Source organism: Gekko japonicus, unplaced genomic scaffold (assembly GCF_001447785.1).
Source record: "Gekko japonicus isolate JY-2015 unplaced genomic scaffold, Gekko_japonicus_V1.1 scaffold358, whole genome shotgun sequence".
Classification (NCBI taxonomy): domain Eukaryota; kingdom Metazoa; phylum Chordata; class Lepidosauria; order Squamata; family Gekkonidae; genus Gekko; species Gekko japonicus.
This window is the reverse complement of record NW_015161962.1, coordinates 225,578-249,465: the sequence shown is the minus strand read 5'-3', so window position 1 is coordinate 249,465 and position 23,888 is coordinate 225,578. Positions and strand designations below refer to the sequence as shown.

At 57.0% G+C, this 23,888-nt stretch overlaps 3 protein-coding genes across 4 annotated transcripts; 2 read left to right on the top strand and 1 right to left on the bottom strand.

The window, feature by feature from the left end:
- The first annotated feature begins 771 nt into the window (after positions 1–771).
- On the top strand, positions 772–1,449 carry MRPL24 (mitochondrial ribosomal protein L24). Its single transcript, XM_015429567.1, has 2 exons — positions 772–1,003; positions 1,120–1,449. The coding sequence occupies exons 1-2, from the start codon at positions 838–840 to the stop codon at positions 1,254–1,256; spliced, it is 303 nt and encodes a 100-aa protein (XP_015285053.1). The 5' UTR covers positions 772–837; the 3' UTR covers positions 1,257–1,449.
- A 56-nt stretch (positions 1,450–1,505) lies between these two features.
- RRNAD1 (ribosomal RNA adenine dimethylase domain containing 1) lies at positions 1,506–12,480 on the bottom strand. Its single transcript, XM_015429573.1, has 8 exons — positions 12,365–12,480; positions 10,466–10,590; positions 9,948–10,161; positions 8,570–8,632; positions 7,810–7,953; positions 5,823–6,577; positions 3,310–3,494; positions 1,506–1,737 (listed from the first exon to the last, which is right to left on the bottom strand). The coding sequence occupies exons 1-8, from the start codon at positions 12,458–12,460 to the stop codon at positions 1,547–1,549; spliced, it is 1,773 nt and encodes a 590-aa protein (XP_015285059.1). The 5' UTR covers positions 12,461–12,480; the 3' UTR covers positions 1,506–1,546.
- A 233-nt stretch (positions 12,481–12,713) lies between these two features.
- ISG20L2 (interferon stimulated exonuclease gene 20kDa like 2) lies at positions 12,714–20,364 on the top strand. Of its 2 annotated transcripts, none has more exons than XM_015429576.1 (4): positions 12,714–12,776; positions 14,344–15,121; positions 17,121–17,321; positions 18,845–20,364. In XM_015429576.1, exons 2-4 carry the CDS (start codon positions 14,402–14,404, stop codon positions 18,956–18,958), a joined length of 1,035 nt encoding a protein of 344 aa, XP_015285062.1. In that variant the 5' UTR covers positions 12,714–12,776; positions 14,344–14,401; the 3' UTR covers positions 18,959–20,364. The 2 variants fall into 2 exon arrangements, with proteins under 2 accessions (XP_015285062.1, XP_015285061.1); XM_015429575.1 differs by lacking the exon at positions 12,714–12,776 and adding an exon at positions 13,005–13,081.
- The last annotated feature ends 3,524 nt before the right edge of the window (positions 20,365–23,888 follow it).

Sequence of the window (23,888 nt, the reverse complement as noted above, 5' to 3'; positions counted from 1 at the left end):
GGGGGGGGGGTCCCGAGGCCGGAGACGCTCCTTTGCCCTGGCCTGCCTCTGGGCTTCCTGGGGGATCCCAGCACCACCGCCAGGCCTGCTTCGCTTCTGAGACCTGCTGAGAGGAGGCCAGTCTGGCCCACCCAGGCCAAGGGAATCAAATCCCGGTCCTTGCGATGCCTCCCTCCCTGCTAGGAGCCCTTTTCTTAGAAAGTCTCTGCGAAAATAGTCCCTCTGGTGCTAAAGGAGAGAAGAGAGCGGATTCATACCCCCATGGCCCTTCACTACCCAGAGCAGTCTCAGAGCAGCTCACAAACTCCTTTCCCTCCCCCTCCCCACCACAGACACCCTGGGAGGCGGGTGGGGGGTGGACTGAGAGAGCTCTTTCGAGGACTGCCCTTTCCAGAACAGCTCTGACAGAACTGTGGCTTGCCCAAGGTCATCCAGCCAGGTGCTAGTAGAGGAGTGGGGAATCAAACCTGGTTCTCCCACATTAGAGTCCGTGTACTTAACCATGGCACCAAACTGGGTCCTAGAAGGAGGTGGAGGAGATTGGACTTATACCCCACCCTTCACTACCCAAGGGAGTCCAAGAGTGGCTCACAAACTCCTTTCCCTTCCCCTCCCCACAACAGACTCCCTGTGTGGTAGGCGGGGCTGAGAGAGCTCTTTCCAGAACTGCCCTTGACAGAACAGCTCTGAGAGAACTTGTGACTGACCCAAGGTCACCCAGCTGGCTGCACATGGAGGAGTGGGGGAATCAAACCAGGTTCTCCCAGATTAGAGTCTGCGGACTTCACCACAACACCAGCCAGCCCGGTTAGATCGCGGTACACTCACCCCTTTCCCATGCTTGTGTCCTGTCCCCATCCCCCGCCCCCCAGGAAGCCCACCGAGGTGGAGTGGCGGTACACAGAAGAGGGCGAGCGGGTCCGTGTCTCCCTGAGGACCGGCAGGATCATCCCCCAGCCCCCCGTGCCGAGGGAGGATGGCATCGTCCCAGAGCAGTGGACAGGTGAGAGGATGCTGGCGGGCCGGGTGCCTTCAAAGAGGCAGCGGAGACGCCTCCAGGCAGCTCAGACCCTAACCCTTCTTCCCTCCCTCCCTCCCTCTCTCCTGCTCCCCGCCAAGACGGCCCCAAGGACACCTCTGTGGAGGCCGCCCTGGAGAAGACCTACGCGCCCTCCTTGAAGACGTTCCAAGAGGAGATCATGGAGCTGCAGGGGATCGTGGAGCCACGCCGCTTCCGGAAATCCTACTGGTACTGATGCCTCCGCGGCCAGCTGGACAGTGGGGACCTTGGAAGGTTCTGGCCGTGGGAGGCAGCCTCCCGAAGGCGGATCGTCCAGCCGACAGGGACAGCCTGGCAAAGTGGAACTGTTTTCTTTTGGCAGCGCAGCGGGATCAGCTGTGCTCTGGGGTGAAAGGTTCTCTGGTCTTTTGAAATAAAAATAAGCAAGAGCAGAGGCCCCGTCTGTCTTGTAAAAGTATTTATTTATTCAAACACGCACCCCCCCCTTCCCTCTGAGCTCAGGCGGGCCTGTCCTGGCTGGCTTCCTCAGGCGCTCCCGCCGCAACCTGCTCGCTGGCCCCCTTCCGGGATGGCACTCCTGCCCTCTCTTCCAGCGGTCCCTTTCTCTGCCCCCCAACCAGCAAGGGCCGAGTTCAGCTCCGTCTTCGCTGCCACCAGCACAAGATTTCGGGGGGAGAAGGTGGGGTTGAACAGCGGGATCAGCTCGCACTGGAAGCCTGCCAGGAGACGGAGAAGAGAGTGAGGTTAAGCCCAGCCCATGCCCGCCCCCGCCCCCCCAACCACCAAGAGCCCAGCTGCATGCCCGGGGGCAGGGTCCAAGAAGCTCTGAGCGCTGGAGCACTGGCCAAGGAGGAAGGAGAGATCCCGGGCAGGGGGGAAGTGAGACACTTGCAGAGAGATAAAAAGGGGAAAGAATGAGGCAAGCTGCTTTAGGGGGAAAGGAAATGCAGTCAATAAATCCTCCCTCAATAGGGAGCTGGAGCAGATTGTGAGGCTTGTCTGCCACAACCGCCACCCTCGACAGATGGTCACGGTAGGAAAGCGGCCCCCGTGAGCTTCCCGGGTAGCGCTTGGGTTCAAACCCGGTTGTCGCTAGCAGACACCAACTGCTATACTACGCCTGGCACAGCCTTTGCAGGCACCTTGGAGAAGGACACAGTGAGCGCGTGCCTCCTTTTAGGTGCCGGGTGCCTTTCCTCAAGGGAGCAAAAATACAAACCACAAGGGTAGACCAGCAAAAGATACGCAGCTTTCACAAGTAAACAGTAGACATATCAGTCTATTGCAATATAATAACAATAAACTGAAGATACAACAAGAGACTCCTCTATATCCTTTGAATAGTCCACAAAAAAGGCAGAGGATGTCCCAAAGCACAAACAAACTTCTAACAACCAAAAACGTCCTTCCCAGATATGCCAGACATTTCAAAGCAATCTTCCTCAATTGTACGGCTGAAAATGGAACCCAATTTCCACAGTAATGTAGGCACAGCTCATATCTCAAATGAAATCTGTAGTTCTCTGTCTACTGTTTACTTGTGACAGTTGTGTATCTTTTGAAGAAGAGATTGGACTTATACCCCGCTGCCCTTCACTACCCAAAGGTGTCTCAGAGCGGCTGACAAACTCCCTTCCCCTCCCCGCAACAGACACCCTGTGAGGTAGGCGGGGCTGAGAGAACACTGACAGAGAAACTGCTCTTTTTCAAGGACAGCTCTTATCAGAGCTACAGCTTGCCCAAGGTCATCCAGCCAGGTGCAAGTGGAGGAGGAGTGGGGAATCAACCCCAGTTCTCCCAGATTAGAGTCTGCACTCCTAACCATGACACCAAACTGGCTCTTTGATGGTCTACCCTTGCGGTTTATATTTTTGCAGACCACATACACCTGGGGTCCCTATTGTTTGGCTTTCCTCAAGGCCCCATCCGCATCCCACAGGGCCCCTCCCAAACTAACAAACGCCTGGTGGTCCTGAGGAGCTCTGCGGAGTAGCTTTCTCCCTCCGAGGCCGCCTCAGCTCAGCATGTTTTGCAAGGATGAAATAACCCTACGGGGCAGGCTATAGGCTAGGCTGGCATGCCCGGCCTACGGCCCTCACTGGGGAGAAAGATGGGGGTGTAAATGAAGTGTGAAATGAACGTGGGCTGGCTGTTCTCCCTTTCGGGCGTCCCTCTGGGGACAGAGAACACGGCTGGCCCCCCTCTGACAGAGACCTGTTTGTGCACATCCCCCAACAGGTGAGACGGACCCTCCTGCCCAAAGGTCTCTCCCCCCCCCCACCCCTTACCTTGCTCCTGCAGGTAGATCATCCGGTCGAGCAGGATGAGGGTCTCCACCGCGGGGGCCAGGAGCAGGGCCAGAGAGAAGAAGGCCACCACCTTCTGTTGCTGGCCCAGCATGGACTCCAAGGCCGCCCGGTCCAGGGCCACGTCTGGATTCAGCCCCACTCGCTTGAGCCCCACTCGGATGTATCTGGGGAAGGGGAAGAGAGCAGCCCTTCTTGGGGGGGGGGGCAGCCGAAACAGGTGTCCCGGGGGGGGCTTCCTTCTGAGAGTGCTGGGTCAGGACGAGGCTGGGCTGGGATTCCGGCCTGCCCGACGACGCTGCAGCAGACAGAGTGCCCCAGGGTGCCGTGGCACCTGCTGGGTGCTTCCAGAAGGTGGGGCTCTTGCCCAGCAGGGCCTCTGTGTGGCCCCCTATTTACGTTATCTGTAGCCCGCCTTCCTCTCTGGAACTCAAGGCCGATTACACAGAGCGAGTCAATCCAATTAACAGGATGAGACAATCGGTAAACAGCGAAACGGGACCTGAAGGCTGAAGCGGAGCAGAGGTGTCATGCAAAATCACACAGTGGGATCCACCTCACTGTGATCTAATTGCCTGTGCAGACTAAAATATTTCAGCATGACAGTGCTGGCTGTATTCTCACTCTCGTTATTGTCTCCCAACATATTTTTTAAAATTATCCCAATTCTTCCCTGCGCTTGGACTTCCACAATGCGTGGGCGGAGCTCCGTTTCTTGTGTTCGACACCAACTCCTACAGCAGCCACTTTGTGGTTGTGCCCATCACCCTGCGTCAGAATTTGAAAGGTGCCCACAGGCTCAAAAAGGTTGGGGGACCCCTGTTGTACCATATATATGCTATACAGGAAGTTGGAATTACGCTCGGGGAAGGAAATGTGGACTACATACTTCCTGTATGTGGAAGAGATCTTGGGGTAAGAGTGGACTGTAAACTGAATATGAGCCGTCAGTGTAATGCTGTGGCAAAAAAGGCTAATTCAGTCTTGGGTTGCATTAAAAGGGCCGTAGCATCAAAACTGCAGGAGGTCATAGCCCCTCTGTATATACTGCCTTGGTCAGGCCGCACCTGGAGTCCTCCTGTGTGCAGTTCTGGAGGCCTCACTTCAAAATGGATGTGGACAAAATCGAGAGGGTGCAGAAGAGAGTGGAGAGGATGATCAGGGGTCTGGAGACTGAGCCCTCTGAGGAAAGGCTAAGGGGGCCCTGGGAATGTTTAGTTTGGAGAAGAGGAGATTGAGGGGGGGACGTGATGGCTCTCTTTGAATATTTGAAAGGCTGTCATTTGGAGGAGGGCAAGGAGCTGTTCCTGCTAGCAGCAAAGGACAGGGCCAGTGTTCCCTCTAAGCTGAGTTAGTGTGAGTTAGCTCAGTTTTTTAGCCTCCGGCTCACGTGTTTTTGTCTTTGTTCAGGAAGGATAGCTAACTAATTCAGTCAGCAGCCAAACTGCTCGCTCACAGCTTTAATGCCAGTAGCTCACAAAGTGGAATTTTTGCTCACAAGACTCCGCAGCTTAGAGGGAGCATTGGATAGGACCTAAAGCAGTGGGTTTAAATCGCATGCAGAAAGGTGTCGGCTGGATATTAGGAAAAACTTTTTCACGGCCAGAGTGGTTCAGAGGTGGAATCAGCTGCCCAGGGAGGTGGTGAGCTCCCCGCTTCACTGACAGCTTTCAAGAAGAGGCTGGACGAATATTTGTCAGGGATGCTTTAGGCCGGTTCTGCATTGGGCAGCAGGGGGCTGGACTAGATGGTTTGTATGGAGCGCGGTGGCTCAAGTGGTTAAGACGCTGAACTGCAGGCTGTGGAAGGTCAGTAGTTCAGCGGTTCAAGACCCGGGTGCCGCAAGACAGGGTGAGCTCCTGTCTCTAGTTCCAGCTCCTGCCAACCTAGCAGTTCGAAAAGCAAGAAATTGCAAGTAGATAAATAGGTACCACTTCGGTGGGAAGGTAACAGCGTTCCGTGCGCCTTGGTGTTTAGTCATGCCGGCCACATGACCACGGAAATGTCTTCGGACAGCGCTGGCTCTTCGGCTTTGAAACGGAGATGAGCACCGCAACCCTAGAGTCGGATTCGACTGGCTTTCGAGCAAGGGAACCTTTACCTTTACCTTTATGGCCCCCTATGATTCTATGATATACAGTAGGCATTACCTGTTTGCTGTATGCATCATCTTGCTCTCACTGCATTAAGTTGTACTGATATAACGCCATTTTTCTGCAATGTGTACCGTCATGCCTGGTACTCCATGCTTATTACAGGTCTCATCCTGTTGACTGTATTGACGGTTACTGAGTCTCAGTGAGAAATGTGGACTATAAATATAGCAAATCTAATAAAACACTTCAACAACAAGGTTGGAGATGCACACCACCCCCTGTAGCCTCCGTGGTTCAGGCCAAGCAGCGGAAGCGCAGGCTCGCCACAAGCGCGAGAGGGAAGCCCCGGGCGCGGGGACGAGCTCCCGGCAGGCACACGCCACACGCAGGCACACTCACTCTTCGGAGGTCAGCGTGTGGGACTTGTTGATGGTCTGCACCCCGAGCCGCATCTTGGTGGGGTCGGCAGCCCGTATCACCGTCTCCAGCATGGCGCGGAAGCAGTGTGTCCTCAAGGTGGCGCTCTCGCCCGCGAGCCTCCGCACGTACCCCTCGATGGCATGGCAAGCCCCTTCGCGGGCCTTGTAGGAGAGCTGGTGGCCTGGGAGGTCGGACACCCAGGCGCTGAGCGGGTAGCCGTGCTCCCCGGGCCCGGAGGAGAGGCCGGGGCCCGCACGGGTGGCGGCCTCTTGCACACTCAGCTTCATGTAGCAGCAGGCCACCGAGGTGATCCCCACCACGTGGGGGCAGCGGGCAAAGTGCCGCAGGAGGGCCACACTGAGGTCCCCGCAGGCATGGAGGCCTGTCAGCAGCACGGGCATCTCCGGGGGAGGGGGGTGGCCAGGGCAGAGCAGCCGGAGGCCCCCTCCCAAGGGTCCCTGTTGCCCGGAGGCCGAGGCTTCCCTGTCCAGCCTGCAGCCTTCCTGGCCGCTCATCCGGCTCCTGGCTCTCGGGCAACCCTTCCCCGCAGGTCCCCCGCGGAAACCGGGGCTCGTCTTTGCGGTTCCGTCAGCCTGGAGGCGGTTGTCAGCCACAGGGGAGTCTTTCTCGCCCTTCCTTTGCTGTAGCAAATGCAAGAACTCCTGCCATGGGGCCCTGGGGTCGACCCGGCCCACCACGTGGCTTGGCCCATGGAGAGAGAGGTCACCTGCAGCCTGTGAGGGAGGGAGAAGGCGAGTGTAAGCCTCCCGTGCTCTGCCGAGCACCACAGAACCACCAGCGTGGCAGTGAGATTAGTTTATTCAACTTGCATCCCGCCCTCCCCACTGAAGCAGGCTCAGGGAGGCTTATACAATGTTATAGCAGATAAAACAATTAATTAGATAAAATTACAATAAAATAGACCTAAAAACAATACATAAAGTGCTAGTGCAATGTAACGATTAGCACTGGGCCCAGCTTCTACAGCTGTGGTTGGCCCCAGCTTCTACAGCCCTTCGGAAACAAGGAAGCAGAGAAGGAGGCAGGCAGTAGAGAAGGTCCCGCACACAGGGCTTCATTTGTGGGGCTGACCCTCACGGGAAGCAGCGATGGCCCTAAAGGGGGATTAGACAAATTGGCAATGGAAGAGAAGTCTGTCCAAGGCACTGGCAATCAAATGGAACCTTCTGAAGGTGCCAACGGCAAAGGGGTAAGATCCGCAGGTGCCCGGCGGGACCAGAAAGGCTCCCACACTTCTAGCACTCCGCAGCATGTGCAAAACAGAACAGGAGAGCGTCTTTATAAAGGAACCAAAACTGCAGTAGTAGTAGTAGAAGAAGAAGAGATTGGATTCATACCCTGCCCTTCACTACCCAAAGGAGTCTCAGAGCAGCTTACAAACTCCTTTCCCTTCCCCTCCCCACGACAGACACCCTGTGAGGTAGGTGGGGGCTGAGAGAGCTCTGACAGAAACTGCTCTTTTTTCAAGAACAGCTCTGAGAGAACTATGGCTTGCCCAAGGTCACACCAGCAAGTGCAAGTGGAGGAATCAAACCCGGTTCTCCCAGATTTGAGTCCGCGCACTTAACCACTGCACCAAACTGGCTCTCGTATCATGGAAGAGTCCAGGAGGAAGACTCTATGAGGAAAGAGGACCGAAAGTCCATTGCAGTCTTTACTGTAGGTATGAGGCGAGTCCCTTTGCAATCCACTTTCCCTGCTCTTTATGGTATGTTGTGCCTTAGTTTCCTCATTTCTGTAACCCACATCCGATTACACCGTTTATCGGTTGTCCTGTGCTGTCTCTGACTGAGTTCTGTTCTATATTTTGTAGCCTGCCGTGAGTTTCAGCAAGAAAGGCAGGCTATGAACCAAGTGGCTCTAGAGCCAGAATCCAGCCCTGGGCCAAGTCCTGCCGCCACCCCCTAGCCCCGGGCTCCCTCCCCTCTTCAGCCCCCCTCCTCACCTGCGTCCCTTTGGCTCGCTCTTTCTTCAGGGCCTGGACCAGCTCCTGGTCAAACTTGACTGCCTGGCCCACCAGCTGTGGATCTTCCTCCACCGCAGTGACGGACAAATGGAGGCCGAACGCCAGGAACCGAGAGAGGTGGCCCTTTGGGGGAAGAGGCAGGGACAGGCACGTCAGCTCTTGCCTTTCCCGGGACCCCGACAAGGAACCCCACTCGCTCCGGTCATTATCCTCAGCACTGTCTCATGTGAGTTTATTACGAGTGTCAGTTTATTATTCTCTCTCGCTCTGGATTGCAAGACTCTAGATCTAACGGGTGGAAATTACAAGGGAGTCGATACCGGCTAAATGTCAGGAGAAACGTCCTGACTGTCAGAGTGGTTGAGCAGTGGAACAGACTGCCTCGGGAGGGGGTGGAGGCTCCTTGGCTGAACGTTTCCAAGCGGAGGAGGCTGGACGACCATCTTCCGGGTATGTTGTAGGGCTATTATCTTTTGGCTCTGCTCCTGCAGAGTGCAGGGGGGTTGGACTAGATGACCCGCAAGGTCCCTTCCAACTCTAGCATTCTGTGACTCTATGAGGATAAAATGGAGAAGTGGAGAAGGCTGGGAGCCACTTGGGGTCCCTGGTGGGGAGAAAAGGCAGGGTAGAGATGAATTAAATCAATGCCCTTTGCATAGGGCCAAACTCTGAACTTTTGGAGGTAAATTCCCCCACAGCCCAGTGATTCCAGAGCCAGCAGAGCTCCCCTCAGACCTACCTGGCCCGAGCCAACGTCCACCACGCAGCGGCACCCTGTGAGGTCACTGAGTTTCTTCACCAGCTGTAGAAAAGAGAGAAGCCACAGGTCAGAGAGCGCTTGCGAGCCCTGGGGGTGTCCCTCCAAGGCTAGGTGGCCACGTGGCCACTCAGACTGCTTTGAGGTGGCCTCTCTCTCTCTCTCCCCACGATAAAGGGGATGTGTTCCACCGAAACAACTTGGGAGAGCGTTCATGAAGCTGGGGGACAACAACGGTAAGCGGAGACAGCTGGTGGAAGGGAGGAGGTCAGGTAGGCCAGCGGTCGGCCTGCTGGGAGCAGATGGTTTCAGTGAGACCTGCCGACTCTTGAGGGGACTGGGCTTGCCGCAGGGTCAGAGCAGGGGGCCTTCTCCTTCAGCATCCTGTCTCACAAAGCAGCCAAGCAGCTGCCCTTGAAGGCAAACGTGGAGGGCACAGAAGCCGAGGCTGCCCCTGGATACTCTGGTATGCCCACAGAACAATAGAATTACAAAAGAGACTAGATTAGAGCCATAACATCATTTAATGTCTGGTAATAAAAAACAACCACTTATTCCTTCATAGAAAAAATACAAAGGTCAATAAGACTTCACATAGCAGTCGGCTCCAGACTCTCTCAGAGCCAGTTTGGTGTAGTGGTGAAGTGCGCGGACTCTAATCTGGGAGAACCGGGTTTGATTCCCCACTCCTCCACTTGCACCTGCTGATGTGACCTTGGGTCAGTCACAAGCTCTGGCACAGCTGTCCTTGAAAAAGAGCAGTTTGTGTCAGAGTTCTCTCAGCCCCACCCACCTCACAGGGTGTCTGTTGTGGGGAGGGGAAGGAGTTTGTGAGCCGCTCTGAGACTCCAAGTGAAGGGCAGGGTATAAATCCAATCTCTTCTTCTTCTTCTATATCCCTCTAACAGAAAGAGAGACACAGATTGATTGAATTTGGAGCAGACTGCTTTTGGGAATTTTGATAAGAAGACCAGACTGTTAGAGGGATATAGATTGAGAGAGTCTGGAGCAGACTGCTATGTGAAGTTTTATCGACCTTTGTACTTTTTCTATATTTTTTCATACCAGACTCTCTTGGGACTGTGTTATTCTTGTAGATTGTTCCCCTGGATACTGCCTGCTAGCACGGGCATTTGGAGGTTGACTGCCTATGAACATGCAGGTTCCCTCTGCTGACCACAGCTAGTAGCCCTGAGAGTCCACGAGTCTTCCTAACCCCCATACCCAGTTCAGGAAAGATCCCCCCTCCAATCCACCAGCGACCTGGAAAGCAGGGGGGCTTCTTTTGCTTTTCCTTGCATTTAGCAGCTCAGCTAACGTGCTTGAGTTCCCCACCACCTGGATTAAACGGGAGGTGTACCTGTGCCAGCTGTCGGATTTCGTGCTGCTTTTTCGGCTTCACGTGCTTCCGGAAAAGGGGGTGCAGTTTTGAGCTGTGCCACTGGTTTTCCCTGAATTCTTCGGGCCTCCCATCAACCAGTGTGCCCACCTCGCCCCTGGGTTCTCGGGGAAACGCCAAGGCGTGGGCAGTGGCTTTGAAGGCCAGGAGGGAGAGCGGCCACACGGAGTGATAACTAAACAAAAAGACCAAGGAGGTTGATCCCCCAGAGAAAATCAGCCAGCTCAGTGGGGAGCCTTCAGTGAGGCTGCTGCTAGGCTGGCTGCCCACCCACCCCCCGTCTTAAAAATGCCGCTTCCTTGTTGCCCCATCATAAAAGTGGACCCCAGCATCCCCACCACCATCACCACTCTTGGAGCAGTGCGAAAAGAGACACTCAAGGAGCTGGGCAGCCTGCCTCTTTCCTGAGCAAGCACCCCCCGCACACACACAGGACTGGCACCGCACTTGGCCAGGTGTGGCTGCTGAGTCTCCCTCACCTGACTTCCCGGGCGGCAGTGTGGCTGTCTAGCAGGAGCGCCGCCAGCTGTGGGGAGGAGAGATCCGCCAGGGCCCCCTGCCAGGAAAGGGGCAGCCGGCCCCACAGGTCGTCGGTGAAGAACTCCTGCAAGCGGGAGGGGTGGGGGCAATGTCAGACTCTTGAACAAACTTACTCCCATCAACACTCTCTTGGCAGTGGCTTGTTTCTTGAGAGACAAAGATGTTTCAAGCTAAGACGATCTGTGAGAACCGACTCCCAGGGTGCCAGTTTGGGTATTCTACATAGTTCAAACAGCCCCCCTCAACCAGTCCAATCACACCCACACATCCAACCTGCCAGAATCTTGTGTACCGCTAACCCTCCCCCAGCACCTGCAAGCTTAGTATCTAACAGTGTCTGGCAGTAAAGAAGAGAAGAGATTGGATTTATACCCTGCCCTTCAGTACCCAGAGGAGTCTCAGAGTGGCTTACAAACTCCTTTCCCTTCCCCTCCCCACAACAGACACCCTGTGAGGTGGGTGGGGCTGAGAGAACTCTGACAGAAACTGCTCTTTTTCAAGAACAGCCCTGACAGAACTGTGGCTTGCCCAAGGTCACACCAGCAGCTGCAAGTGGAAGAGTGGAGAATCAAACCGGGTTCTCCCAGATTAGAGTCTGCTCACGTAACCACTGCACCACACTGGCCCCGATCATACGAGCCAGATAACGCGGGGGGGGGGGGGGGGGGTGGCTGTTTGCCCTGGAGCAAAATAAAGAGAAGTAGCCGGATCACACAGTCCCCCGAGTCTCCATTGTTAGGCTGTTAGCTGGCGATCACACGGCGATGCTGCAGTGTGGCAAAGAAGCTGCGCAATCGCACAAGCGTTTTGCATTTATGCGCATGCGCAGTTCCGCGGAGCAGCACTGCTTTCACTTTCGTGTTTGTGCGCATGCGCTTACGAAAAACATCCGGTTTGCGACGGGACATGGACGGGCATCGGATGCCACAGGATACGAGCGCTCCTGCGATCAGACGCCCGCCTGTGCCGTGCGTTTTTCCGGATACCTTGGTACTTTTTAACTCCGCATCTTCGGGCGGGACACCACAGGTTGGCTACACTTCCCAGATGTTGCGGTGTGATCGCGCCCCGAAAATCCGCCCGCGGGGCCAGTTCTCCGTGCGAGGGGGGGTGGCCATTGCAGTGTCCCCTCTAAGCCGAGTGAGTGCGAGCCAGCTGACAGTTCTTTAGCCTCCGGCTCACACATTTCGGTCTGTAGCTGGCGATCACACGGCGATGCTGCAGTGTGGCAAAGAAGCTGCGCAATCGCACAAGCGTTTTGCATTTATGCGCATGCGCAGTTCCGCGGAGCAGCACTGCTTTCACTTTCGTGTTTGTGCGCATGCGCTTACGAAAAACATCCGGTTTGCGACGGGACATGGACGGGCATCGGATGCCACAGGATACGAGCGCTCCTGCGATCAGACGCCCGCCTGTGCCGTGCGTTTTTCCGGATACCTTGGTACTTTTTAACTCCGCATCTTCGGGCGGGACACCACAGGTTGGCTACACTTCCCAGATGTTGCGGTGTGATCGCGCCCCGAAAATCCGCCCGCGGGGCCAGTTCTCCGTGCGAGGGGGGGTGGCCATTGCAGTGTCCCCTCTAAGCCGAGTGAGTGCGAGCCAGCTGACAGTTCTTTAGCCTCCGGCTCACACATTTCGGTCTGGGCTCAGGGAGGAGGGGGCTCCCCAGAGCAGACTGAGTCGCTCGCTCACCGACTGCGTGCCCGCCGCTCGCCAACTGCAGAGCCTTCGCTCCCGGGACTGCACCGCTGCGGGAGGGAGGGAGGGAGCATCGCCGGGTGTCCGGGGGGGCCCCCTTCCCTCCCCCTCCCCGCCCGCGCGCGAGAGAGACTTACGATGACGGGGGCGTCGAGGAGGAAGCGGTAGCGGCGGAGGAGGCGGCTGATGCCGGCCGCCAGGCCCTTCTGGTCCTCCAGGGAGAAGCCCCGCATCACAGCCCGCGGTCATGGCGCGCCCGGCGGGGCGGGGGGAGAGAGCGAGAGCGAGACCGACCCCCGGCCCCGCCCCCGCGGCAGGTGAGAGGCGCACCTGTCGGACCGCGGCAGCGCCTGGGCGGGGGGCAGCCAATCAGGCGCCCCTATGCAAAGCAGGCAAGGCCCCGCCCCTGGCCACGGGCCTCCTCCGCTCTCCTCTCCGGCGTCTTCTTGGGCGCCCCCGCGGATTGGCCCTGCCCGGCTCCCGTCCCGCTTTCCCTGCCTGTCCGGAGGAGGGTTATAAAACGCGGAAGGGGGAACCGGAAGTCCTCAGGTAAGCGCGGGGGGGAGGGGAGGAGGAGGAGGAGGAAGTAGAATGAACCCCGCCGCGTGGTCCCCCCCTGCGGCGGCGCTTCCGCTTCCGGGTCTGAGGCGCTTCGCCCCCCCCCGTTGTCCTCCCCCCCCCCGCAGCCGAGGGGAAGGAGGCGGCGCCGCCGCGTAGGTCACAAAGGCGCCCCTCCGCACCCCCCCCGGGCGATGCCCGCGACGCAGGGCCGGAGGACGCACCCGCCACCCCGCCGCCCGGGGCCTTCCTCGCCTTCCCTGCCTTCTCGGTACCTTCAACAGCGTCCCCGCGAGGTAGGCCCCGGGCGCAGCGCACCTGCGAGGACTCCGCCGGCGGCCTCTGCCCTGAAGCGCCCCGTTCCCCTTCACTCCCGCCTGCCTACCTTGCAGGGCTGTTGGGAGCACGTGTGTGGAGGCGCCGCGCTGGGGGGAAGGGGCTGCCTGTCCTGGGGGAGGGAGCGGTGCCTGTCCTGCCGGGGAGGCGCCCTTAGACCAGGGGCTTCCTGGAAAGTAACCCGCCGCCACCACCCCTCAGGGTCAGGGGACCCTCGAGAACATCCAGACGGACCTGCTGCAAAGGTGGTCTTCCAGCACGGTTACTAGGCCAGTAACAAAATAACATGCAGCCATCTCGGTGGTATCTGTGGAAGAGGTTGACAGAAATACCCCAGGGAAATCGATTATGCTAAGCAAAGTCAAAGGGATGTATTTATATACGTTTTATTTATTTAATTATTTGTTTCTTCAACTTTGTATCTCTCCCTCTCCGCCTGAGCAGGCTCAGGGCGGCTTACCCGATAAAACATAATAACATTCAAATATGAAACTTTTAAAACAACTCATTGCAACCACAATATAACGTGCTAGCAGTAATGTTTTCATCATAGAGGTGGTGCTATACATTGTATAGATTGTTGATCTGCCCGTCTCTAACAGCGGGCACAGTCTGTCAGCCATAGGCCAGGCACCTGCCTCTATGGTTAGTGTTGGTGATGGTGGCGGGGGCGGCTCCTAATCGAAGACCTGGCGGAAGAGCTCCGTCTTGCAGGCCCTGTGGAGCTGTAGAAGGTCCCGCAGGGGCCTGATCTTTTCCAGGAGCTCGTTCCGCCAGTGTGGAGCCGCCACTGAGGTTTATTGTGAAAGAGAGAAAAAGGAGGAAGAATGGCTAGCATTCCTTCTGGTAACAAGAAGCGGAAGGAGTCCTTAATCCCTACCCAACTTCCTGTGAGCCCAGATTCCACCAAAGATGAGGGAAAATCATAAATGTCTGGATACTTATGCTAAATTGAGCATTCAGAGTTCAAGAGAACATGAAAGATTCCATGTTGGTTTGCAGTGTATTCTTTGGTCCTAAAATGATACAACTGTTTAAGCTGCTTTGGGATTTGTGAGCCAGCATGGCGACTTGAAATTTTCACCCATAACTGCGGGAGCAAACTTCTGGCAAACACGCTTGCTTTACAGGCAAGCTTTGTGAACTATAGTGGTTATTTGGGGGAATACTCAAATACTAAGAAAAATTCATTGTTTTCTATCTCCTCCCCCCCCCCCCCAAGTGAGGCATCTCGTGCCATGTGGTCGTTGTAGAGAAGTGCCTGCTCATGGTAACCAGCCATGTCGGATATCATTATCAATCTGGATACAGCCCTTCACGAGTGCCCCCAAAGGGGTTCTGAAGGCAACAAGAAGCACCAGCGCTTCGTCAGACGCCGCCGTTTCTTGGAGAGGAGGGGCTTTCTGAAACAGAAACAGCTGCCGCCAGAGTCTGCCCTGCTCAAACGGGACGCTTCTCGTCGGGGCACAGGAGTGGACAGGGAGAGGGGCAAGAAGAGAAAGAAGGCGGATGGTCAGGGTGGCCTGGATGGAGCAGGCAGGGATGCTGGCTTTGGATGCGGGCCCAAAAAGCTTCCCAAGGAAAACGCTGCTCGCAGCGGCAGCAAGTCTTCAGGCTCTCGCCCCTCCCCCCAGTCCGAGGCCCCGGCGGTGCCCAGCAGAACGGGAAGCAGCTCCGCAAAGCCCAACGGGACGAAGAACAACGGCAGCGCGGGCGGGCTCAGCAAAGCCCACCTGTGGAGCGAGTACGACAGCGGCCTCACCGCAGCACTGGGCAGTCCCAGCAAAATGGTGGCCATTGACTGTGAGATGGTGGGCACTGGGCCCGGCGGGCGGAACAGCGGCCTGGCCAGGTGCAGCATCGTGGGCTACTACGGCGATGTGATGTATGACAAATACATCCGGCCGGCCGAGCCCATTACCAATTACCGGACTAGGTGGAGCGGCATCCGGAGGCATCACATGACGAATGCTGCTCCTTTCAAGGCAGCCCAGAAAGAGGTGAGGGGGCCGGGGAGCTCGTTGAGCGGCTTCCCCGCTGGGGCTGTCCAAGTCTTGAATGGGACGAGGGTCTGGTAGGGTAGAAGGCAGCTTCGTGTACCTGTTGGGGGATGTGATGCAAAACAATCCCCCTGATCTTACTCAGCCTCACTCAGGACTTGGCAGCACAGGAGCCAGTTTGGTGTAGTGGTGAAGTGTGCAGACTCTAATCTGGGAGAACCGGGTTTGATTCCCCCACTCCTCCACTTGCACCTGGCTGGATTGCCTTGGGCATGCCATAATTCTGGCATAGCTGTTCTTGAAAAAGAGCTGTTTCTGTCAGAGTTCTCTCAGCCCCACCTACCTCACAGGGTGTCTGTTGTGGGGAGGGGAAGGGAAAGGAGACTGTAAGCCACTCTGTGACTCCAAGTACTGGGTGGGGGTATAAATCCAATCTCCTCTTCTTCACATTACATCCTGACAGCCTTTCTGCCTGCCTGCCAGCAGGGAATCTTCCCAAATCAAATATCTTTAATGGCATATCAGTAAAATACATGGCATGATAAAATAAGAGCAAGGAGGCATTACAGAGGCAGCAAAATAAGGCAGATCCTACAGAAAGCTTGTATCTCTGTTTAACCGCTTCGGCCAAGAACCTAGCGACCAGAGCTGTGATGTCTGGGCTTGTGTCATTTAATAGACCTTGGATCATTGCTAACACAATGTTTAGGGTATAATGGTGAGGAAAGGAGTTTCTTACGTGAACCTGCGTGCAATTGACAATCCAAGATAATGTGATGGATTGAATCTATCAATTTTAGAGGACAGATACATTGCCTTTCATGGAAAGAGACTTTGTTATACCGACCAGTTAATATTTTTGAGGGGAAAATATTTAGTCAGGCCGATGTAAAAGCTCTACAATGAGAAGGGTGATCTAGGTTGTAAAAGGATCCAGTTTGGTGTAGTGGTTAAGTGCGCAGACTCTAATCTGGGAGAACCGGGTTTGATTCCCCACTCCTCCTCTACTTGCACCTGGCTGGATGACCTTGGACAAGCCGTAGTTCTGATAAGAGCTGTTCTTGAAAAAGAGCCGTTTCTGTCAAGAGCTCTTTCAGCCCCACCCGCCTCACAGGGTGTCTGTTGTGGGGAGGGGAAGGGAAAGGAGTTTGTGAGGTGCTCTGAGACTCCTTCGGGTAGCGAAGGGGTATAAATCAAATATCTTCTTCTACTTCTTCTTCTAGAAGTAACTGGCCATTTTCCCTTCCTGGATGGGGAAGGTTTAGTTTGTCCTGAGGAGAAAAATAAGGCTGCAAAGGATTTAACATGAAATTCTAGGTCAAGAAGCCTTTGTGGGAATGTTTCCGTTCCAGTACCAGAGATGCTGGATATCTTGAGGCCTGCTGGTGTGCCAGGAGAGGCTACCCCCATCTCGGGAAGAGAGCTGCCTTTGCCAGTCGGCTCCTAGGGCAGACGTTCAGCTCAGTTGTCAATCAGGGCTCGAGGGGGCGGGGAGTGCTCTGGTACTGTCCCTCTGTGCCTGGTAGCCCCAGGAGCATCTCCGTTGCCTTTCTGGGGATGACGTTGCTGCCTGTCTCTCAGCAGAAAGGCATTGTGCAAGGCCTTCCCCGTCTAGATTTAGGGTAACGGCTTGATTTTTAAAGGCATGGTTGTTGCTCCAGTCTTGCCAGGCCTTGCTGGGGCTCAAGTTCCTAGACCAGAGGCAGTTGGCACTTGGTCCAGTCCATCTGCCAAGGAATGGAAGGGGCCTGGGGCAGCCACGGAGTCCGCCCCAGGAAGAGGTCATGTAACCAGGCAGCAGTTGGTGATGGTGGTGGTGGTGCGCAGGCCGGGGTCAGAGTCTAGGCCGCGGAGCAATGTCTGAGGTTTTATTTATTTCATTTGATGTATTCCCCGCCAAAGCAGGCTTTGTATGGCTGGGGGGGGGGGGCGAGGTCTGTCGCCTCTTCCCTTTGTCCCTGGCCATGGAGTGAGGAGGGTTCCTCTGCGTCTCTTTCAGATCATGAAGATCCTGTCTGGGAAGATCGTCATCGGTCATGCCATCCACAATGACTTCAAGGCCCTCAAATACTTCCACCCCAAATCAGCAACCAGGGATACTTCGAAGATCCCCCTCCTCAACCGCAAGGCCGGCTTCCCAGAGAACGAGTCGGCCTCGCTGAAGCGCCTCACCAAGCAGCTCCTCCACAGAGACATCCAGGTAAGCCGGGCGGTCAGAGAGGGCGCCCAGGTAAGAGCCTGGCTGCTGCCGGTGAGCTCCTAGTCCCTTTGGAGGGACCGGGCTGGTGGGCTTTCAGGGGGGTCTTCTTGTGTTTATCCCAAACTGCCGTTTTGTGTTAAAGGGGTGTGGGGTATGGTGAGATATTTTTATTGATTTTATAATCGTCTTTATTCATTTATGCGACTGACTTTGTGAACCATTTTGTAGGGTGCAGTGCTGTTACCGGAATCGAAAAGCCCTCTAGCATAGCTCAGTTTTGCATAGTTTGCAGAGAGCCAGGGGAGGGGGAGCCGTCTGGTCCTCCTCAGAGAGGCCATTCCGTAAGGTGGGGGGCCACAACGGAGAAGGCACCGCATGTGGGCAGGTGTCGATTTTGCCCATTTGCAGGGTGGCCCCGCAGAAGGCCCTGCTCTCATGAGCAAAGCTGTCATAAAGGGGAACTTCACCAGCTGATAAAGGAGGAAGGGAGACAGGGAGGAGAAAGAGAGAAAGACAAGAGGGGGCGCCTAGCACCACAAAGAGTGCTGCTCTGGGTTGGTGTGCTCTTGGTTGGTGGCGGGGGGGTTGTTGTCTCTCTGAGGTCATTTTCCCCATCTCCCTTCCTCTCCCATCAGTGGGCATATCAATGACTTCCTTTGCAAGGAGGCAGTGAGAATAAACCACAACCAGTGTTCCCTCTAAGCTGAGTTAGTGTGAGCTAACTCACAGTTTTTTAGCCTCTGGCTCACACATTTTTGTCTTAGCTCTGGAAGGAGGGCTCCAGAGCAAACTAATTTAAGCCGTAGCTGAATCGCTCGCTCACAGCTTTAATGCCAGTAGCTCACAAAGTTTGCTCGCAAGACTCTCCACAGCTTAGCGGGAGCATTGATCACGATCCAGTCATAACTCGGTGATAACACGGGCAGCTTCCTTTTGCCTTCAGGACCACCCCGCTGGCGTCACATTCTGGGGATCGTGTCTCTTGTTTCCTTGCTCAGAGCCACGTCTTCTAAATCCATTTTATGGAAAGCCGAATTGGTCGCCTTGCTGAGGGCATTTGTATCCCCAGCAGGAGAGAGTCTAGTGGATAGAATCACAGAGTTGGAAGGTACCTCCAGGGTCATCGAGTCCAACCCCCCCTGCACAATGCAGGGAATTCACAACTGCCTCCCCCCTCCACACACACACACACACCCAGTGACCCCTGATCCTCGCCCAGAAGAGGACAAGAAAAACCCATCCAGGATGTCCGGCCAAACTGGCCTGGATTAAAGCTTGCTTCCTGACCCTGGATTCAAATCCCTCCTCTGCCGGTGACGCTCACTTGGGTCACCCTCCCTCAGCCTAAACAGCCTCCCAGCGCCCTTGTGAGAATGAACCGGGGTGGAATGCCACTCTGAGCTCCTCGGAGGGATGGGGGGAAAAAAACACGGGGGGGGGGGTCTGGAGTGGGGAGGGGTTCCTGGGGAGCGGGCCCCGGTGAGTCCTCTACCTTCAGGCCGCCTTTCCCATTTCACCTGCAGGTCGGCCAGAACGGCCACTCTTCGGTGGAGGACGCCCGGGCCACGATGGAGCTGTACAAAGTGGTTGAAGCCGACTGGGAGCAGCACTTGGCCTCGTGTCCAGGGCAGGACTGATTCTTCCGGCTGCTGGCGCACGCCTTGGCCGCCCTCGACTTCCAGAGCTGGAGCTGCCGCCTCCCCCCCAGGAGAGTGGCTCCGCTGGGCCCGTGGGGGAGGGGGAGGTGGGAAGAGGTGACATGGGGCGGGTAGGGGGAGTTGCGTGAAGACGGGCTTCTGGGGAGGGGGGCGGTGTCCATTACATCATTTTCCAGTTCAGGCCTTACAAGTCTCGTTCCTCGGAGGCCGGGTGGGTGCCTCTTTTCTGCGTGACTGACTCAGCATTCCCGCAGCTGGCTGCTCCTCCTTCCCGGCGGGGGCCCCAGAGATTTCTCTACCTCTACGACAGCGTCAGACAGTGGCACGCCGGGATTGGCATCTTTCCTTGGCGGGAGTGAGGCGCCGTGCGTGCGGCCCAGGCCAGGCGTTCCGGCCCAGCCCAAGCCCAGCGTGCCAGCGGGAGGCCGGGCCAGGGTCTCCGTTCCGGGTTCTTCCTCCTGCCCTTGCCTTTGCCCCCGATGCCATCCCCACCCCCTCCTCCGTGTCCCTGCTGAGGAGGGAGTCCAGCGGGGAGGCCTGCTTGACTTGCTCGTGGGTCACAGGAGCGACAGGGTGTGTGTGTGTGTGTGTGTGTGTGACAAAATAGGGGTAAAGATACCAGGCTTTAAAGTGACAAGTGCAGCTTGCATCAAGAGCGCCTGTTGCTGAGCTGAGTGGGTCTCCGCCACGGGCCCAGGAGGGTGGGCGCTAGGTGGTGCCGGGGGGGGGGTGCCTCTTCCGTGGCGCAGGTCTTCTTGCAGGGAGGGACCCGATGAGCCTTCCCTGCTGCCTCTGGGCCACGGTCAAGGGAGCTGCTCTGGCCCACCTGACTCTCCCCGTGGTGTCGGGTGTGTGTGGGGGGGAGGGGTCCGTGGGGCGGTCTTGCGGTGATGGGGGCCGCGGACCCATGAAGCTGCCTTAGGCTGAACCGAACCCCCGAGGGCTCATTCTGTCTGCCCAGACTGGCCGTGCCTCTCCAGGATCTCGGCCCGGGCGGAGGTCCTCCCCCTCCCCTCCCCCTCCCGCCTGGTCCCTTCCACTGTGGAGATGCCGCCGGGGACGGAACCTGGGACCTTCTGCATGCCAAGCAGAGGCTCTTCCCCCCCCCCTGAGCCGTGGCCCCTCCCTGGCACCGGGAAAGCCCAGCCGTGGCCCCACTTTGTTTTGCATATCAGGAGTGCCAGGAGAGCAGCCATCTTGGCGGGGGGCGGGGGCCAAGCCTGCCTCGGCGGGTGTTGTCCAGGTGGCTGCTCCCAGGATTGGCTCCCCGGCAGCTGGCGTCTCATGCCCTGCCGGCAGCGCTCTTGCTCTGGGAGGAGCTCCCTGTGATGCATGGGGCGGGGGGGGGAGAGGCCAGCCTGCACTCCGAGCCCCGGGTGACCCGGTGCGCAGATGCCTGGCCCCTCCCCCGTCTCCATGCCAAGGCAATCCGGAACCGGAGCCAGTGAGTCAGCCTCTCCCTGGAAACAGCTGCTCTGGATCTTCTCTCTTCTCCACCCCCCCCCCCCCCGGAACAGCAAACAAATACACACACACACACACACACTTGATGGAATTTTTATGCCGGAAATAATGATAAATGCCGGAATCTGGGCTAGGGCAGCCTGCTGTAGCCAGTTTGCAAGCACCAAGCAATAGAACGGGAAGGGAGTTTCTGGTGTGTGGGCCGAAGGAGCGTGTGCAGACCTCACGAGTCTGGTGTGGAAATGGTGGAGGCTCGTTGCGAGGGAGCAGCAGCAACAGATGCGCCCGGGACAGTGTTGGCAGAATGTTTCGTGGGAAGTTCTTTCCCCGCTCGACTGGGCCTCGGTCCAGACCCTTCGCTGGGCCCGCCTACACACATTCCCATTCAAGACCTTGTGGGGCTGACACCGTCTTTCCTTCTTGTGTCAAGAACGGTCCCAGGGCCGGGCGAGCTGTGTTGTGCAAGGCAAGCTGGACGTGGGCCTGGAAGCGTGTTCCTGAGCAGCACGCAGAGAAGTGGGTTCCCAGCAGAATCCTTGCAGATATGCTGAAGATTTTCTTAAGAGAGAGGAAGGAAACGCTCCCGACCTGCCTGTTTGACCAAAGAGAGCTTTTTGACTGTCAAAAACTCTTCTTGTTCTCTAAGGTGCTGCTGGACTTGAACCCAGGTCTTGGCCACCAATGCAGGAAATAAGAGGCCTTGCACAGCTCCCAGAGGTTTGGTGGCTTTTCCCATTCAATTTCTGAGCATTCACTGTCGTGTCCATGTTGGCGGTTGCAAGGGGGCTTGTCAACGGTGCCCCGCGTGTGTTTGTTTTTTAAAAGAAATGAGCATTCCACCCACTTGTTGCTTTGGATCCTTTCCTCGGGGCGAGTCGGTGTGGCGGGAGGGAGGCCGGGGGCGCCAGGTGAGCCCAAATGTTTTGGTTCTTAGTCCCGCAGCTAGACTGTTTTCGGTGAGGGGGGCACTGGAGGGGGGGGTCAGCCTCCAACTCAGGCCCCCTTGCAAGAAGCAGCCCCAGAGAGGAAAGGGTGAGGTTTGGACCGACAGGCCAGTGCGTGCACGGTTGTCCACAGCCACTGGGGGGCACTGCAAGCCCGGTTGGCAGCTTTTTGGTGGGTCCTCTGATTCCCAGCAGGTGGGGTGGGGGTCTTGGAGAGGGACACACTGCCAGCAGACCCCACCGGGAAGGTGGTGGGTGGGGGGCTCCTCGTTTTTACGTACCCCCAGAGCCGTTTGTTTCCCCTGCTGAGGTAGGGAAGGTGAGGACTGTGTTGTGTCTGGGGCTGCTTGGCAAAAGCTTGGGGAGCAGCTGTGTTTTGGGGGGAGAGGGGGGTTGGGAGCGTTTTGCACAACGGTGCCTTGTTGGGCATGGGGGGGCACCCTCCTCACTCCCCCGCCCCCTCCGTCCTCAGTGACTTAGTGGCCCTGGACACGGACCGCGATTTCGGGGGGGGGGGCGCCAGGCGACGTTGGGCTCGAAGTGGCTCCTAGATGCCTTTGCTCTGTTGCGCTTCATTCGTCCACAGCCCTGAACCAGTCCCTTTCCTCCTTCTACTGAACCCTCGCCCACGCAGTCATTTTAAGGGCCGCCAGGGCCCACGGGATGTAGGCGCTCCCTCTGAGGAATGGCTCCACTTTCCAGAGCTGGGCAGAGGATGGCCGGACGACTCCTTTACGTGACGTGGCGCTGACTCCCCGGAGACCTGCAGAAGGCCAGTCGTCGAGGCCTCCGGGCCAGGTCCCAGGAGCAGGGCAGTTCTGGGCACGGAGGGGGCAGCTCCTCCGGAAGGTTGCCCGGTAAGCCTCTGGGAGCACCTGCCCCAGGTCAGTCACACGGGCAATGTGGGACCCCGAGGAACGCATGGGACCCCTTCTTGCTCGGGCAGCTTCCAGCTGGAAGCCGTTCCCTGGACTCTCCCATCTGGGCCTCTCTGCCCCTGGGGTGGGGTGGGGTGAGAGGAGAGGGGTGTCCTGGCCTGGTATGTTGGCCGCAGGAGGACCCCAGGCATGGTACAGAAGTCTCGAGCCCTACTCCCGGGATCGCAAGGGCCATGCGGAAGGCCAGCACTCGGCAGGCGGGCAGTTTGGGGGCAGGCAAGTCTCCTGTCAATGTGCCCAGCTGATGAGGGAGAGGCGGTCCCTCCCCTGCAACTTCGACAAGGGTCCCCGTGCTCGGGGAGTGTGCGGGTTGAAGCTCTGGCGCCCCCCCCCCCCCTTGGACACAGCCCTGTGACAGCCGGATCCTCCCACCCTCTCCTGGGCCACCCTGCCAGGCAAGAGGCTCCCTCTGAGCTGTGGAGTCTCGTGAGCAAGAATTCTACTCTCTGAGCGACTGGCATTGAAGCTGAGAGCCAGCAATTTGGCCGCTGCATAAATGAGTCTGCTCTGGAGCCCCACCCTTCCTGAGCTGAGACAAAAGTGGGTGAGCCGGAGGCTAAAAAACCATGAGCAGGCTCACACTGACTCAGCTTAGGGGGAACACTGCCGGCCAGTACAAGTATTTCATCTGATGAAAGGCGCTCAGAGGCCCTGGGAACCCAGCTAGTCTCCCAGGTGCCCCTGGATGTGGACCCGAGTCCTTTTCTTGTCCTTCCACAGGTTGCCCTCCCCCTCCCCCCGCCTGCCATTCCTCATGGGCTGAGTGGGAGCAGGAGGCCGGGTGTGGGCACTGCGTTAGAAAAACACACCACAGGCAGTTCTGGTCGCCATACCTGGAAAAGAACGTTGCCGGGCTGGGCAAGGTACAGAAGAGGGCAGCCGGGATGGTCAAGGGGTTGGTGCTCCTTGCGAGAAAAAGCTGGGGAGTCTGTAGAGGAGGAAAAGACTGCCAAGGGGGGGGGATGGGGACACACACACATGGTCAGCTATGCATGGAATGCAGAAAGGGGGCTAGAAGGGTATGTTTTCTCCCTCCCCCATGATGGTGGGACTCTAGGGCATCCAGCGAAGTTGTGGGGAAGAAAATTCCCGACAGGCAAAAGGAAATAGTTCTTTACTCAATGAGTAATTCAACGGAGTAATTCAAAGCTCCGGAGCAGGACACGGCAGACAGGAGGGCCTGGCGTGATGTGGTCCACGGGGTCGCTGAACAACAAAATTCATCTGTGGAATTTACTGTCCGTTGATGCATTTCTTACTCATTTAGAACACTCCTGTGCTGCCTTCCCACCCAATTTACGCACACATAAAACATTTAAAAATAAAAAATAATGGAAACACACAGGGAGGAGGCCTAAGAGGACTGGTGAGGGAAGGAGGCCAAATGCAACAGAAAAGCCTCTAGCCGCTGGCAGAAGGCAAGGATGGAAGGAGACAGGGCAAACCTCGGGTGGGGCCAGGTTTTGCTGCCACAACCGAAAAGCCCCTTTTTCAGGCTGCAGCCGTTTCATCTCAGGTGGGCCTCCGAAGAAGATAGGAGGGCATGGGGAGGTTCAGGGGGCA

Bases quoted from the DNA above. Each gene is read 5' to 3' on its own strand.
- MRPL24 (XM_015429567.1), top strand. From the start codon at position 838: ATGCTTGTGTCCTGTCCCCATCCCCCGCCCCCCAGGAAGCCCACCGAG. The intron at 1,004-1,119 runs GTGAGAGGATGC...CTCCCCGCCAAG, and splicing joins CGTCCCAGAGCAGTGGACAG to ACGGCCCCAAGGACACCTCT.
- RRNAD1 (XM_015429573.1), bottom strand. From the start codon at position 12,460: ATGCGGGGCTTCTCCCTGGAGGACCAGAAGGGCCTGGCGGCCGGCATC. The intron at 8,633-9,947 runs GTACACCTCCCG...TCTTTTCTACAG, and splicing joins AAATCCGACAGCTGGCACAG to CTGGTGAAGAAACTCAGTGA. The intron at 6,578-7,809 runs GTGAGGAGGGGG...CCTCCCTCACAG, and splicing joins AGCGAGCCAAAGGGACGCAG to GCTGCAGGTGACCTCTCTCT.
- ISG20L2 (XM_015429576.1), top strand. From the start codon at position 14,402: ATGTCGGATATCATTATCAATCTGGATACAGCCCTTCACGAGTGCCCC. The intron at 15,122-17,120 runs GTGAGGGGGCCG...CGTCTCTTTCAG, and splicing joins TCAAGGCAGCCCAGAAAGAG to ATCATGAAGATCCTGTCTGG. The intron at 17,322-18,844 runs GTAAGCCGGGCG...TTTCACCTGCAG, and splicing joins TCCTCCACAGAGACATCCAG to GTCGGCCAGAACGGCCACTC.